We start from the raw sequence: 15,648 nt of genomic DNA on the forward strand, positions 1-15,648 counted from the left end.
ACGACAGGAAATAATAAAGATAAGTGTGTTGCTAGCAATATCTAAACCATCATCTTCAGGACCAGCGTGTAAGAATAACATTTCTGTGTGTTACCTTTTCTTAGCTGGGTTTAATCAGCGAATCAGTAGTAAGCCAACGAAGAAGGAAGGAAATGAATAAATAATAACAATAAACAGAAGATTCATAAGGAGCTCCTGTTCCATTCTATTATAAAACGAGACAGAGAGACGATAAGAGCAAGGAAGCTGTCAAACTGATTTAAGTGTGCTAATATCAAAGCTACATCAGTGTTCGTCAAATATTAATGACATATCTTCGTTTATGTGCGCTTGTGTTTTTAAGATCGGAACCTTTGTTGTGTGGGCGATTCCTGACGTTTCCTTTGCCATTCCCTTGTGGGTGATTATTCTGGCTATACTACTGGGACTGCTGGTGCTCGCTGTGCTCAGCTTAGCAATGTGGAAGGTACAAACACACACACACACAAATAAGTATTCATCAGTTACATATAGTTAACATTTTTACTTTTATTCACCCTGTATGAACAAACATTCTAGGCTTGTGTGCCAAGAAACAAATGTACAGTCTCGACATGTGTTTGCTTGAGCAATTCCTCAAGAAACGCAAAGTAGGTCTCTAACTATGTCTCTGCTTCAGTGAAATAGCAAAACACAGGAACTACAGGGGGTGGACGAAAGGAGAGATGGCTATTAGAGATAGAGACTGGGAAAGAGATGGTCAGGAGTAGGAAGTGGTATTGGGGGTTGGAGGAAGTGAAGTCAACGAAGGTTTGAGGAAAGTTGTGAGAAACTGAGGAAAAAGTGGCGAGGAGAACGAAAGAGAGGAAAACGCTTTTGCTGTTGGGCATTAATGAGCCGTTTTTGATGGTATCAGTGTTTTTTCTACTGCTGTTCTCAGGCTCTTGATTGGGTCCCAATGGAGGGGATCTGCCCTGATTTACATTTACATTACGCTTGTTTATTTATTTCTTTAGCAGACACTTTTATCCAAAGTGACTAGAAGCATTTAACATTTTGTCTAAGGCAAATGTGTATAAAAAAGACAAATGCACAGAGCATACTGAAGAGTGATGTAAGGGCTTATAAATCAATAGTGGCTTTACATCAGTTGTCTCCAACATGGTGCCAACGGGCCCCAGGTTGCATGCACGCAGTCTGTGATTTGCCCGCCAAAGCACATTCTATTAATAGCCTCCATTTATTTATTGTATATTTTATATTAGCTTGGCATCTTATATGTATGTTAACATTTTAAACAATGAAAAAACATATCAACAAGTAAAATTAAAAATAAAATCAAGTAAAAGAAAAAAAAGGTTTTAATTAGATTATATCAAAAATGTAGCTCTCAAGATTGTTTTATCCATTGTGGTAAGTTGGAGACCCCTGATTATAGTTTATCTTGGACCATAATACATAAATGAATTAGTAGCATGAAAATGCATTAAATACAATGTTACAGCTCCCTCTTGTGGTGAAATACATATAGGTGGTTGGCAGATTTCATCAAGATTTTACATTTAAATATTGATACCTCATTGAACATTTGAGATGAACATTGTATTTAATCTTAACCTAGTTTCATAATTTAAAAAAATAACATATTTAAACACTGCCATTTTTTAGGTCATTTACAGTGGCGGCTCGTGACTGAGGGGCGCAAATTCAAAATAAGTGTTTGGAGTGTCATGTGTGTTGCTTGCGTTTTCAAAATAAGTGCCTGCTGCATACGCGTCAAAACTGTTTATAAGACGCTCACATTCACAAAATACACACAAGACACTCCCTTAACAGTAAACTGTGATTACGCATGAAATTATGCGAGTATCTGGCAAACGCGAGCTTCTCTTTTATTATTTATTATTTTGACAAGACACATGATGCACACAGGATCTCTCAAAGCGCAGACAACATATTTTTAATTTACGAACCACACACATGACGGGCTACATACATGTTGTGACGAACTTCGCATCGAGAGCCCTCGAAAAAAAAAGTCACCGGCCGCCACTGGTCATTTATTAAATACAACGAATTTTTTACGTTTCCTACAAGGTCATATTTTTTTCTGTATTGAAGCACACAGAAAGGTCTTGAATCATGCTGATATCATGGATCAGGTTTTGTACAAACTTCTGAACTCACGCCAGTTTGAATGCTTGCTGACATCAAATAAATTCCTAAATTCGTGTTAATTCACACAACATTTTCAAATCTCATTTTACACCATATGCATAAATCATTTGATTTACTTTGATCTCCACTGAAAGCAGTCTTGGGCCAGTGTCTAATGTGTTTCAGGTCACATCTGTGCAAATGCTTTAGCAGACAAAACAACGGAAGTAATGAATGTTATCACAAGGATCGTATTCTTATGTCTGTTCTCTCACCCCATCTGCTCCCTTCTTTCAGTGCGGATTCTTTGATCGGGCACGGCCGCCCAAAGACGATGACATTTCTGACCGAGAGCAGCTGACTGCAGAGAAATCTACAGAGGCATGACAGAAGATGATATGAGAAATGATGTTAAACAGACCATGGGAGGAATGACCATGAAGATGATGGAGCTGTGTGAGGGTTTTTGGCATCTTTGTTAAAGACTACAGATCCTCCAAATGAACTACAGCTCCCACACTGGACTGCAGTCTCTGTGAGCTGGGCCACAGTACCATTCAAAAACATTCCTCAAGCTTTATTTAAACGGAGAAAGAGCTCAGAACTTTGCACTTTGATCGAGTTGCAATATCCACAGGATCCAAAGAGCCACATGGCTCGATACCAGTACAAGACTAGGAGGCTAAACAATGCAATCTCAATGTAAAGAACAATAGTGAGATTTACTGTCTGATCAACTCCATGTTCTTCCTTGAAGAGAGGGCTGTGATGAAACAGGTGTATACGTATAAATATACATTAGCAAGAAACGCAAGATCATATGATCTCATTATTCAGCACAAGATCATTTTACACATCACATTGACAACATACACACTTCAGCTTTATACAGTTGTCACTCCACAAATTCTGTTCAGTACTCAAAGTGTTTGATTATATATGGGAGCAACAACCAACATTGAATTTCACATTAACATTAAACATTATATTTGCAAATTGTTCAGAACTAAACTGAACTGAACTAATTCAGGATAACTGAATGTTGAATATAAATATGACAATCATGAAGATGTAGTAGTGAATTGTGTGGTCTGTGGCTGACTAAGTTATTGTAGGTCTTAGCAAATCTTTTTCCTTTGCAAAGCTTGTCTGTTGCATCACAGGCCTTTAGTTTCACAGCATTTCTCTCACATTTCTACGTGCATTTAGCCAATGATGTATGGATTACATATTGAAGCACATAAAGAATTGCTTAACAAGTACAAAGATGCAAGGGGATGAATGAATAGATATAAATATGTGCAATATTGGGAATTTGTTAATTTGTGTGTACACTGGCTCCAAAATGTTTGAACCTGAATTTTGGGTTGTTTTGTATATAAAGTTAAAATATCTTTTTGTCAGACTGATGGACTGACAGATCATTTTTTGAATAAATGAAATAACAATGTTTTGTCTTTTAATGCTTTAAATCCATAGCTAGATACTGTGTGTTAGATGCAGCTAAATTAATGTCTTTCAGGCTGCTGTTCAAAAATATAGTATTCATTTAAATGACAAAACAAACATTCTTTTACTGGTTTAATATGGATGTTTACCTCAACCAAGGCCAACAAATGCCTTTCAGTATATATACATGGACTTATAATATAAGAACTGTTTGAAAATCCCAAACTCATAATGAAAACAAGTTATATGGCAACCAATCTTGCCATTAATTTTGCTCTGGAAGGACATGATCAATGTTTTAATGTATGAATGATGTGTAACCCTGTCTACTTTGTTAACACAGATCTGAAATTAAAAATGAATGAAAAAAAACTTTAATGAGAAGTGCCTTTACTGAACAGTAAAATGTTTATTATATATTGCATTTTATTTGTTTTACTTGGAGATATGCTAGATTGAGAGCTTAATTTATTATTGAAACGAAGAGTAAGCTCAAGTTACATTTTTCCAAAAAATATAGTACACTGGGTACCAGTAGTCTGGTTATAATCGATTTTGCTTGGTACATTATAAATCATTTAACTGATCACAATGTATTGTCAGGAATCACTATTTGGAAAAAAACACAATTTTTTCTAATCTAGACAGGCCCCATTTCCAATAGCCATCTCTTAAACACCTTTTTTGGATAATTTGTGACCCTGGAGCACAAAGCCAGTCATAATGGTAAATTTTTATAAATTGAGATTTATACATCATCTGAAAACTACATAAGCTAAATACAATCGATATGGTTTGTTAGGATAGGACAATATTTGGAAATCTGAGGGTGCAAAATTAATAAATTAAGAAAATCGTCTTTGAAGTTGTCTAAATGAAGTCATTAGTAACACATAATACTAATGATAAATAGATTTTTATTTATTAACAGAAGGAAAATTATAAAAAAAAATCTTCATGGAACATGATCTTTACTTTTTTTGGTCTCTTTTTTATTTTATTTTTTTATTTTTTATTATTATATAATGCAAACACAGAAAGTGACTCTATTTACATGTGCTAAATAACATAGGGCAAAACAAATACACAAATAAAACAAACATATTCGCTGCCCATGCAAATTCAATCTAATAGCTTCTGTGTATTGGTGAGTGTTTGTATGAAAGTTGCATACGTGTTTAGTAATGGATAATTAAATCAATAATGAGATTAAATTCATTAGTTAAAGGGGGGGGGGATGAGAGAGATGACAGTGAGTTGTTGTATTGTAGCAGGAAAACAGTTTTATATTGTATTCATTGTGTATATGTACCCATGTTGTAAGGGAGTTGTTGGGGACAGATGGGGCACCCCATGACCCCACAGGATAATTCCTGCCCCAGACCACCGCTCTCACGCCAACCCTACTTTATTTCTTTTAGGATGGATGGTGTCAAACAAAAACATCTAGTGTGTGATGCATTAACAAAGTGGACGTACGGTGATCTTTACTTAATATCCTAATGATTTTTGCCATTTAAAAAAATCAACAATTTTGACCCATACAATGTATTGTTGGCCATTGCTACAAATATACCCATGCTACTCATGACTGGTTTTGTGATCCAGGGTCACATTAGTCTAGAAAATACCATGCTATTATATCTAAGTTCTCTATTTGGTCAAACATGGCAAAATAAATGCTTTTTATATAAACTCGTCAGTCAATCATTATTAACTGTATTAATAATTAATAATAATTCCATTATTAAGGAATTAAGGCTGTGCAATGCTTATTGCTTGACAAATTGAATGTTTCAAACAAAAGTTTGAACTGTAGTACAAAAAAAAAGATGAAAGATGTACAAAAAAGATGAAAGAGATGTGGAAAACCCCAAAGTACAACTAAAGAGATACTGTAACTACAGATTTAGTCTCTAGTGTTTTTTAAAAAAGTGAAAGATTAGAGTGGGCAAAGTTACAGATGTAATAATAATAATAATAATAATAATAATAATAATAATAATAATAGAAATGTATGATGTGACCCATCTGGAGTAGTTTAAGGTGATTAGTATTAGTATTATTTGTTGTTGATATTAATGTCTTGGCTATATAATCAGTTGAATGACACTTGGTAAATCACTTTTTACAAAAACACCTAAATCTGTAGCTTATGGCTCACAGTGCATCATTTCATAATTAAAGTCATTGTACACTGAAAAAAGGTACGTCTTATTTTCCATTAAAAAAATCTAAAATTACTTTTGTTATCCGAAAAATAAATGAAAATCAAACGAATTTATGCTTAGAACAAGGTAAAACAATATATATTTGCTAGTGAGATAAGAAAAATAAAACTTAATTCTAGTTTCAGATTAAATTAATAAATAGTTATTTTTTTCTTACCCCACTGGCGGATATTTTTACTTGTTTAAATCACTTGATTTTTTTATATCTTGAGTCGTTTTGCTTATCAAGAAATGTATGATGTAAATCAAAACCTAAACTAAGATATTTATTTTTTGCAGTGCCACTTCAAACACCAATGACTTTAAAGCATTTCTTGTCATGGGACAGTAGATGGCAGACGAATCCTTCTTTTTGGGTGAACAGCAGGGTATCTTTCGGTCACTGGTATTGAAATGGTTAATCTGGCGGAGTTCACTGGCTTTCTTTCGTTGCCTCGAGTTAACTCCGCGTTGGAAAAAACAGCGGCAACATGGAGATGCTGACCGGTGGATTTTTCTAATCGCCCGTCGGTGTCAATGACGAGCAGAATCGCTATAACATCAAATTATGGCAGGGAAGCTCGTCTGCAACGCTGCTTTAAATACTCGCGTCGCATAGACAATCCGCATTGTTGAGGAAATCATAGTGACTGTAAACAGCAGTAATGCGCGGGGCGGACAGCAGCGGCTCTGCCGTGATTGTGCTCTGCCTGTTGGGATGCGATATATGGACGTCTGCCGCTAAAACCCTGCAGGAAAACAGCGATGCCAAAGGTACGAGATAACACCCGCGAATCCATCACTTGTGTTTGTGCTTGTGCTTATAAAGATCTAGATAGATATTTTTATAAACTTTGCTTTGCCTTTCGGGGTGCCATTACCTGAGCTAAGTGTTAGCAATCTTAGCTCGCATATGTTAACAGAGTACCACTTGCTTTAGAAAACATGGAGTTTATTTCGACAGTGTACCGAAAACAAACTTTAATAATAAGTGATGTATTGAGGAAATGGTGCATTGTATTTTGTTTAGTTAAAATGTTCTCAGGTAAATTACATTACTTTGGTCCTTATCTCAAGCCTGCTGTTTGAAAATGGCATCAAGCATCACTGCAGCCTCCCAGACAAATGTGCTTATAGTGGATGTAGTATGTGTATGCTTTATATCTGCGTGCGTGCGTGCACTATATTAAATATGTATTTCATATTCAAGCCATTGAAATTAAATTCTGAATGATCCTACAAATAATATTTTTCTTTCTGACTTCTGTATGTAATACAAATGATTAATCCAATAATGTTGTTTAGATTAATGTCATGATGTTTTTCTTTCAAAATATTACTACACCTCACTGGTCTTTATAATTCAGTTTTTATTTGATCTTTTAAATCCATACCTGGGGCAGCCGACGAAACTCCTGTATGCGCACTACATAATGATATCGGCTAACCATCTAAAAGCATTGATTTTTTTCATTGATTTAATATTTTGTCTGGTTATATGTTTATATAATGTAAGGAATATCCCCACCTCATATTTGGTAGACCCTCCCCCTCAATCTCTCTCTCTCTTTCTCTCTCTATCTGTGGTAATGAAACCATAGGCAGCACAGATGGATCTGTTTGCTCACTTCTGGTGGACAGTAGGCTGGCACAGTGTGTTTTGAATATGCAAAACAGGGTTTTCCGGCTTTTTGTACATGCTGTGCCATTTCCTTATCACTGTCGCATTAAAATGGAAGGCCCTGCTTGTCTGTAATTGGTTTTGAATCTATTGTATCTTGGAGTTATTGACTGCTTTTTATATTTTGTCTTATAAGGCAAGGTGGTTTAGTAATCATGAGTTGCTGTATTTGCTTTTGTGCTCGATGCTCGTTTAAATGCATACTGTATGTATAGTGTTGGTGCTTTCTATTTTGAATGTTTGGTTACACTGATGTACACCTGAGTTTTTTGGCGCATGGGGGGTTGACAGATTAATATGGGACTATATGTTGGCAATCTTTTCATGTAGAATTTACATTTCATTAACACTAACTAGTGTCTACTTAAAAAAACTCTTTAGCGGCCAGCATGTTTATAGTTTAACCTTACCACTTGAAAAAATTGGCACAGCCAAATTAATGTTTATTTTTACGTTTTTGTTTTTACTGTTTTTGTGTAGATGTTTAATTTTATGTTATTTACTTTCTGTCTTACTGTTGCTATCCTTAAATGTGTTCTCTCTTGAAGTTAAGTAAATATGCTTCATAGTTAACTGTAGAGGCAGCTGCACTGCCATTTATTTATCAAACAAACACAAAGCATTCCCCTAGTTTACAACACCATATACACAGTTTAAAGCCCCCTAGCTAGGGCTGCAACAAACGATTATTTTAATAATCGATTAAACGCAGGGTGCATAATCTCTGAAAGCCAATGTTGACATTTGAAATTACCTAAACAAACACGCCCCTCCCCAATAGAATCTGAACCATCTTTAAATAGACCCGTCACACACATACGCAACCCAGGCAACGATGTCGTTAAGTAGACACGCACAATACTGCTGATTGGCTACAAGTGTGTTTTGGTAGTCGACCCGACTCCCTTTTCCAAAGTGTTTTTCAGAAATCATGCGCTCCGCCTTTAATCTATCGATTATTAGACCAATTAATCGACTAAATCATTTATTATTTCCATGACTAATCGATACATTTTAAATGATTATTCTGCTTTTTTAATTAGTTAAAACATTAAGTTATACATATTCTAACTAATAAATAAATAAAAGAAAAATTACTTCAGCATTTGATTTAAGATAGTTGTTTAATGAACTTTGAGCAGGTAATTCTCGGATTTCTACCCAACACAAATTAAACACAAATGCTTTCTAAGCATTGTTTAAATATTCAGGTTTGTTTTCTGTTCAATAGAAAAAAATAGTAACCAAAACTAAGCAGCATTACAAAATATATATATTTTACACAAACATCTCTTGTCAGTAGTATTAAGAGCTTCTTTTCTAAAACAATGAAAATAAAAGTCGATCGTTTCAGCCCTACCCCTATAGAAAATGCACTTTTAAATGTGTTTCTATTAGAAAATTACTCTCCAGTGTGTGTGTGCAAAAGCATCCTGTTATTATTAGTGCTGCTTCACGATTAGTCGTGACTCGTGACTAATCATTTGCAGAATAAAAGTTTTTGTTTACATAATATATGTGGGTGTACTGTGTAATAATTATGTATAAATACACACACACGTTGGTGTATGTGGTTTATGGGGACATCTCCATAGACACAATGCATTTTATACTGTCCTTTAAACCGCAACAGTCACACAAAACAGGCTGTTGGGGATCCCCTATCATTGTGATGTCACATTGATTACGCCCCAACCATAACTGCTTACAGACTCCACCTTATGAGCATGTAGTTCACTCTTCTGCCATGTTTTGATGTAGTCCAAAGCACATTTGTAAGCGCTCTACCCCTTACTTTTGCATATGGGGAGGGGAACAGAAGCTTTCTTTGCATTTAAAGAAACACACATACTGAAACATAATGAAAGATCTGTGGTGTATTTTGAGCTGAAACTTTACAGACACGTTCTGGGGATGCCAGAGATTGTTTTTATATTCCTGAAAACACCTAGGTTAGCGGCCCTTTAACAAAACAAAATAATTGATTAATTTTATAATGACCCCCATCTTGGCAGTATTTATTTACTGTAAACAGTCACACGTGTCATGCACCCAAATATGAACTAGTAAATGGACTCCTTAATAGTTTCCTATCATACGCACTGAGTCTTCGAACAATGGGTTTTAGGAAGCCTGCTATGGTTTAGACCTCGGGTGAGTCATGAAGACTGATATAAAGAATAAGTCTGGCTTCCCATGATTAATAATCTCTTATGGGGATAACTGACTGTTGTCTGGCCTCTGGATTTTTTATGTTGCTGTAGTGCAAAAATGAGAGGGTGTGGACTCTGTTTGTTTGACCCCAGCATTTCAAGCACACAGGAGCCCCCTGTTGGGCTTAATGTTTTATGGGATCATGTTTTCAGTGGACACTTAGACATTTTCTCATCTCTGATTACCTAAACCAGACCATTTCCATGGGCAAGGTGGCCTGACATCTATTGGTTTCTTGCAAATACTCTATCACTCTAGTTTATCTGTATCTTAAATAGGCTTGGAGAGTCTTTAGTCTTAAACCTGCCATAAATACAGAGATCAACATTACTGAAAGAGGCTTGATTTAGGTGTGGCTATATTCCTAGCACTTACCAGGCCTTTTATCTGCGTGTGTTTATTGTAGTTTGTCTTTTATGTGTCAGTGATATAGGAAAATGAGAGACAAGCTATGTGTAAAGTGTTGTGTCCATGTTTAATGGGTAACACTTTATAATAACTTTGAGTAGTTATGAAAAATGACTGTTATTAAAGTGTTTGTTAATGATGTGTTGATTATATTATTGCCTTGTAATGTATGTACTTGTCAAGTTGAAATGAGTCAAACTGACAGTTGTTGATGTTTTGGTAAAACACTTTCTGTAGGATTGGATTGTATTCACTTTTAACGGTTGTGCTTAGGGAGAAGAGGTAGAAAAATTAAAAATCTTCATGACAGAAATATAGATTTTTTTTTTTTGCAATTATATTATGTTTTCATCCCTGTGAAACATTATTATCTTGATGTCTATTAACTTGAAGCACACTGATTGAGACTGATTGAGCTCTCACACACACACACACACACACACACACACACACACACACACAGCTGTGTGTGTCTCCTTTTATAGAGAGAGAGAGAGAGAGAGAGAGAGAGAGACAGTCTGCTTCACATCTGGAGAAGTAATTTTTCTGCAAAACAGAAAAGACAAGCTTGTTTCATGTTTTATACTATACATAACTGTGTTTTATGCTTTATACACCATGCAATTTTAAAACTTACATGAACTTATAGTGTTCACAAAATGGCTATGACAGATGTCAGAATTTTTGGCTGGAAAGGCATCATGGGAAATTTGCATATCACTCTATAGTTACTTAAAATATTATGCTAGATTTACTTAATTTTGATGCAGTTGTTATAGTAGTAGTTGGCATTACTTATATTTTTTATTTTATTTTTGCATACATTTAAGTTCACTTGGTAACTTATATTTTTGTGTTACACATACTACATATGTTAAGTAGAGGTTGAAAAGTTATGATGAATACTAAGTTTTTCATGTTTAATCTTATTATTACTTTAATAAGTAATGGTTGTTCAGCCAACGAATCGTTTTTAGAGTGCATGTAAAATTAATGTAAGTTAATGTATTTCAATATGTGTGCTGTACATAATTACTACAGTAGTGATGTCTTCCTTGAAGGGGACATATGAAGAGTTTGGTTCCAAAACGCAATAAATCCATTTTGACTAATTTGGGTAAAAACGTGTTTTCTATACCAAGAATGTGACAAGATGAAAACCACTATTTTCTGTTACAAACTTTCACATAGCATCTTTAGCTTATAATAACATAAAAAATTCAAATCTATAATTTAATTTTTTCCACAAAATGCAATAAATCCATGACAAGTTTTTTTAAATGCTATAAATCTATTGAATCAAATGTGCAATCATCTTTGCCATGTTATATTCATTTAGTTGACTAGTGGCACTAATAAAAACAATGAATGGCATTAATTAAAACACTTACTTTGTCATATTAAGAACACTGTCATTGCTGCTGTTATAGTTAGTTGGGATGTCGTCGCAGAATTTTTTTCACAGCGATCAGCTGTAAAATTTTTTGGTTTTTTGGTTTTGAGTAAAATACTGGAAAGTTTTTCATAAGATCCCCTGGGATCAATGTGTTAGCATGACAGAAGCTTGATGCTGTCGGGAGAACAAGCAACAGCCGGCATTTTTCTGTCTCCCGAATGCCTCTCGCGTAAATTATTAGATTTTGATGGCTTAAGTTTCTTTCCCATGACTAAAAACCACCACAGGTTTAGCAATGTCATCAAAGTATTATTTTGTTTTTGTTTGTTTGTGGTTACGAAGTACAAAGTAGATGAGAAAAACTAGGATTCTGTGTACTCAACGCGCCGCCATTGTTGCGTGGAATGGTGCGCTGTGATTTGTTGAGTGGATTTATTGCGTTTTGGGGAAAAAGGGAGAAAAGATGACAAAATAACATGGCAGATGTTGTATTTTGCGTAAAATTAAGAATTTACTTCTTAATACTGACCTGATACAATACTTATTTTGGCGGTAACTCTTTTTTTTTGGCGTTTATCGCGTTTTGGAACCAAACTCTTCATATCATGGCAATCTGACTTTTTCCATGTTTAAGTGCTATAATTGGGTCTACAGTGCTTCTATCATTCTAGAAAATGTGACAAAGATTAACCCAGTAACTCAGTTTTGATAAACCATTCTCTGCAACCATGTGAAAAAAATAGGTAATTGAAATTTGGCCCCCATTGTAAGAAGGGGGAATCTTATGATAATAATACCGTCCCTTAATCTGCACTATCTAACTACGGCCCTGCCATTTAGTGCAGAGAGAAAAATTGATATAATTGATAGCACAATTGAGTTTTAATTTCAACAAACCACCATTAATGCGATCAGTGTTCATCAGCTCATTTGCATTTAAAAGGACACACCCAAAAACGGCACATTTTTTCTCAGGCCCACAAAGTGGCAATTTTAACATGTTATCTGTGGGATATTTTTAGCTAAAACTTCACGTATGTACTCTGGGGACACCAGAGATTTATTTGACATCTTAAAAAAAATCTTGTGAAAAATCACTTTAACTTAAAATAGAACAAGTTATACAGTAAGTCAGGTGGTTGTGGTACCTGTAAAGAGGATAAAATGAAGTCAGATCAAAAAGGGAGCCTGTTCTAGTTATAAAGCAACTCTAGTCGAGATTGAGAACCAATTATCTGATCTTATTTACAGATGTTTTTGTTCTGGCACAATTGCTACCGTTACGTTTTTGTTAATGTATAAGAAGAACCACAAAATTAGTTTGAGTGTATCAGATGTTCTATGTGCTTTATCTTGGTTTTAGGTAGCGTGCACACCAAAGCTTTTTTTGCGTCTGAAAACGCTTGGCAGACACCGACTGCCAGCTTTATTTCAGCCAACTGCCAGCTTCCTTTAGCTGAGCGCATTGGTTGCTGTGATTCTTCTGCTTTGTTTATCAGTCGTTGAAAAATGCACTGGTTGGTTGTTGTGATGTTTATCCCGCCCCTCCTACACTGTTATTGGATGGCCGTGTGAACACTGACATTGACGAGCTGAGCTTTTCACCCAAAATTCAATATTTTAAGCACCAATCCCATCCGTCTGTCCATCCATCGAGAATGAATTATTTTCTATAATCTCCTTTATTTAGTTTGACAATTTTTTGTGAGGAAAGACAACCATAGTTAGCCTATCTGCTCCGGTGAAAGAACAACAGACAGATCTAACAAGAGTCTCTGAATTTAACATTATTTTACAAATAATGTAAGCTGACTTGATACCTTATTGCTGACTGTGCAAAGTTAAGAGCTTAATTCAACAACACTTTCCAAAGACTGAGCTATTGCTGTGTTTACTGTTAAACAGCCATCCTCAGTTATCTGGTTTATTTTCCACAGCACCGCATATAATAAATGTTCTCAGTTTCTTTTCTTTTTTTCTTCATGTCTGTCTCGTTTAGCTCTGTATTAACAAAATTAAGTAGGCTATACTGAATAACAAAACATACTTTGACATACTTTCAATACCCCTGACTGTAGCTCTTTGTCTTTCTTTAAATTTATTAGAAGAAAAGGTGAAATCCCAAAGAAACTATGTTTTGATATCATTGGGTGACTGTTGGCAACTTGATACTTACAGCATTGACTTTCTAGTGGAGGCAGTTGCTTGTTTGTCAAAATGTAGCCTGCTAAGTTACTCTTTAACTGTATTTTCATTACTATATCTACAGTACAACATGGAGTGCATACTGAATGTGTTATGTATGTACTATATATGATTTATAATTACGCTTCAGCATTTTTTCTACAGCTTGCTGTTGATGTGTCGTGCACGCACATGCATGCTGTAACCCTATATAATCTTGACAGTTTTGTTTTTTTCAGATGAATCAATAATATGGGTTCCTGGGGCATTCTTAAACCTTAGAAGCCAGCACATCGTCCAGCATATTGACTGATTACTCTCTTCATTACAGCAAACAAGATTCTGCTCCAGCCAGGGGTGATTCTGCAACAACAAGATGTTATTGCAGAAGTTCATAGTTGTGAGGTGAATAAGTGAGTGTAACATTGATAAAGTGTGTTTGAATGAAGCTGTTGCCAACATCACCAACATATTTTAGGAAATACAAGTTGGAAAAAGATCTGTGTGACCTATAACACGATGATCTAAACATTCCACATTTCATCTGTGTGCCCTCCCTTTCCTTCCACTTCTTTCTGTCCTCCCCTGCAATGCAGCACCCAGAATTTTGTCTATGTGTGCTCGCTCTTACAGCATATAAGCGCATCACTTTATAGCTGGAGAACAAGATGATGGGCAGCGTATCAACTCTTATATTTGCGTTACATCTATGATTTTGGCAGACGCTTTATCCAAACGACTTTCAGTGCATACAAGCTAGGGCTGTGTATCGGCAAGAATCTCGCGATGCGATAGGTATCATGATGGCAGGGGGTTGCGATGCATTGTGTTTCAATACATTGCGATATTGTGAATCATGCAAATAAATTGAGCATTTCCTGTTTTGGGAATATAATAGGATATAATTCTAGGAAAGCTGTCATTGAGAACACACCCCCATATGCAAACCTTAAAAAAAAATGGCACATCCCTATGCTAGTACTTCCTATATGCTATCTAATGGTTGGGATGTAAACTTAAATGAAACAACTGTCATGAATCATGTTTTTATATATATATTTATAAATTGACCCTTTTTTTAGCTATACATATCACAATACTCATATAATGATATTTTCTTACACCCCTAAGACAAGCAATCAAACCCACAGCCTTTGCTATCAACTAAGCTGCAGGAATAACTCTCAGGGAGATGGTCTCATTGTTCTGGAGGTCTTTGACACAAAGCAAATGAAAAAAAATAAGGTTTTGGATTAGACATGTAAACTTTCCATCTCACACTTTACCTCTGCGAAAATAATTGTACCATTGTGTCCATAATATCATAATACCTCTGCCAGGGTGACTTTTTAAGCGAGAGAACAAAATATGAATTTAAAGGAAAACACCACAGTTTTTCAATATTTTACTATGTTCTTACCTCAACTTAGACAAATTAATACATACCTGTCTTTTTTTAATGCGTGCACTTAATCTTTGTACAGCGCGTCGTGAATGTGTTAGCATTTAGCCTAGCCGCATTTATTCCTTAGGATCCAAACAGGGATGAATTTAGAACCCACCAAACACTTCCATGTTTTTCCTATTTAAAGGAAAACACCACCGTTTTTCAATATGTTACTATGTTCTTACCTCAACTTAGATGAATTAATACATACCTATCTTTTTTTAATGCGTGCACCTTTAATCTTTGTACAGCGCTTCTTGAATGTGTTAGCATTTAGCCTAGCCCCATTCATTCTTATGACTCCAAACCAAAGTTTTATTTTGTGCCACCATACTTACTTGTGTAACTACTCATGTAAACGTCTTTAAATGAGGAAAACATGGAAGTGTTTGGTGGCTTTTAAATTCATCCCTGTTTGGAGCCATAGGAATGAATGGGGCTAGGCTAAATGCTAACACATTTATAACATGCTGTACAAAGATTTAAAGTGCATGCATTGAAAAAAGATAGGTATGTGTGTATT

The 15,648-nt window shown here is 35.3% G+C and overlaps 2 protein-coding genes across 3 annotated transcripts in view; both read left to right on the forward strand.

Annotated features, from left to right (window-relative positions):
• The window catches only part of itga8 (integrin, alpha 8), an 84,254-nt gene extending 80,303 nt beyond the window's left edge, over nucleotides 1–3,951 (forward strand). Inside the window, exons 29-30 of the mRNA XM_055210602.2 lie at nucleotides 344–466; nucleotides 2,434–3,951. Of these exons, the coding sequence (XP_055066577.2) occupies nucleotides 344–466; nucleotides 2,434–2,523 (213 nt within the window). The 3' untranslated portion in view covers nucleotides 2,524–3,951. The remainder of the gene's footprint in view (nucleotides 1–343; nucleotides 467–2,433) is intronic.
• Nucleotides 3,952–6,208: 2,257 nt separating this feature from the next.
• Nucleotides 6,209–15,648, forward strand: part of fam171a1 (family with sequence similarity 171 member A1) — a 34,551-nt gene continuing 25,111 nt past the window's right edge. Inside the window, exons 1-2 of one of the 2 annotated variants that reach the window (XM_055210170.2) lie at nucleotides 6,209–6,569; nucleotides 14,010–14,083. Coding sequence is in view for 1 of the 2 variants with exons in the window: in XM_055210169.2 (XP_055066144.2) it covers nucleotides 6,461–6,569 (109 nt within the window). In the remaining variant the exon portion in view is untranslated. The remainder of the gene's footprint in view (nucleotides 6,570–14,009; nucleotides 14,084–15,648) is intronic. The other variant, XM_055210169.2, reaches the window with a different exon arrangement.

The sequence above is a fragment of the Misgurnus anguillicaudatus genome, chromosome 10 (assembly GCF_027580225.2).
Source record: "Misgurnus anguillicaudatus chromosome 10, ASM2758022v2, whole genome shotgun sequence".
Lineage (NCBI taxonomy): Eukaryota > Metazoa > Chordata > Actinopteri > Cypriniformes > Cobitidae > Misgurnus > Misgurnus anguillicaudatus.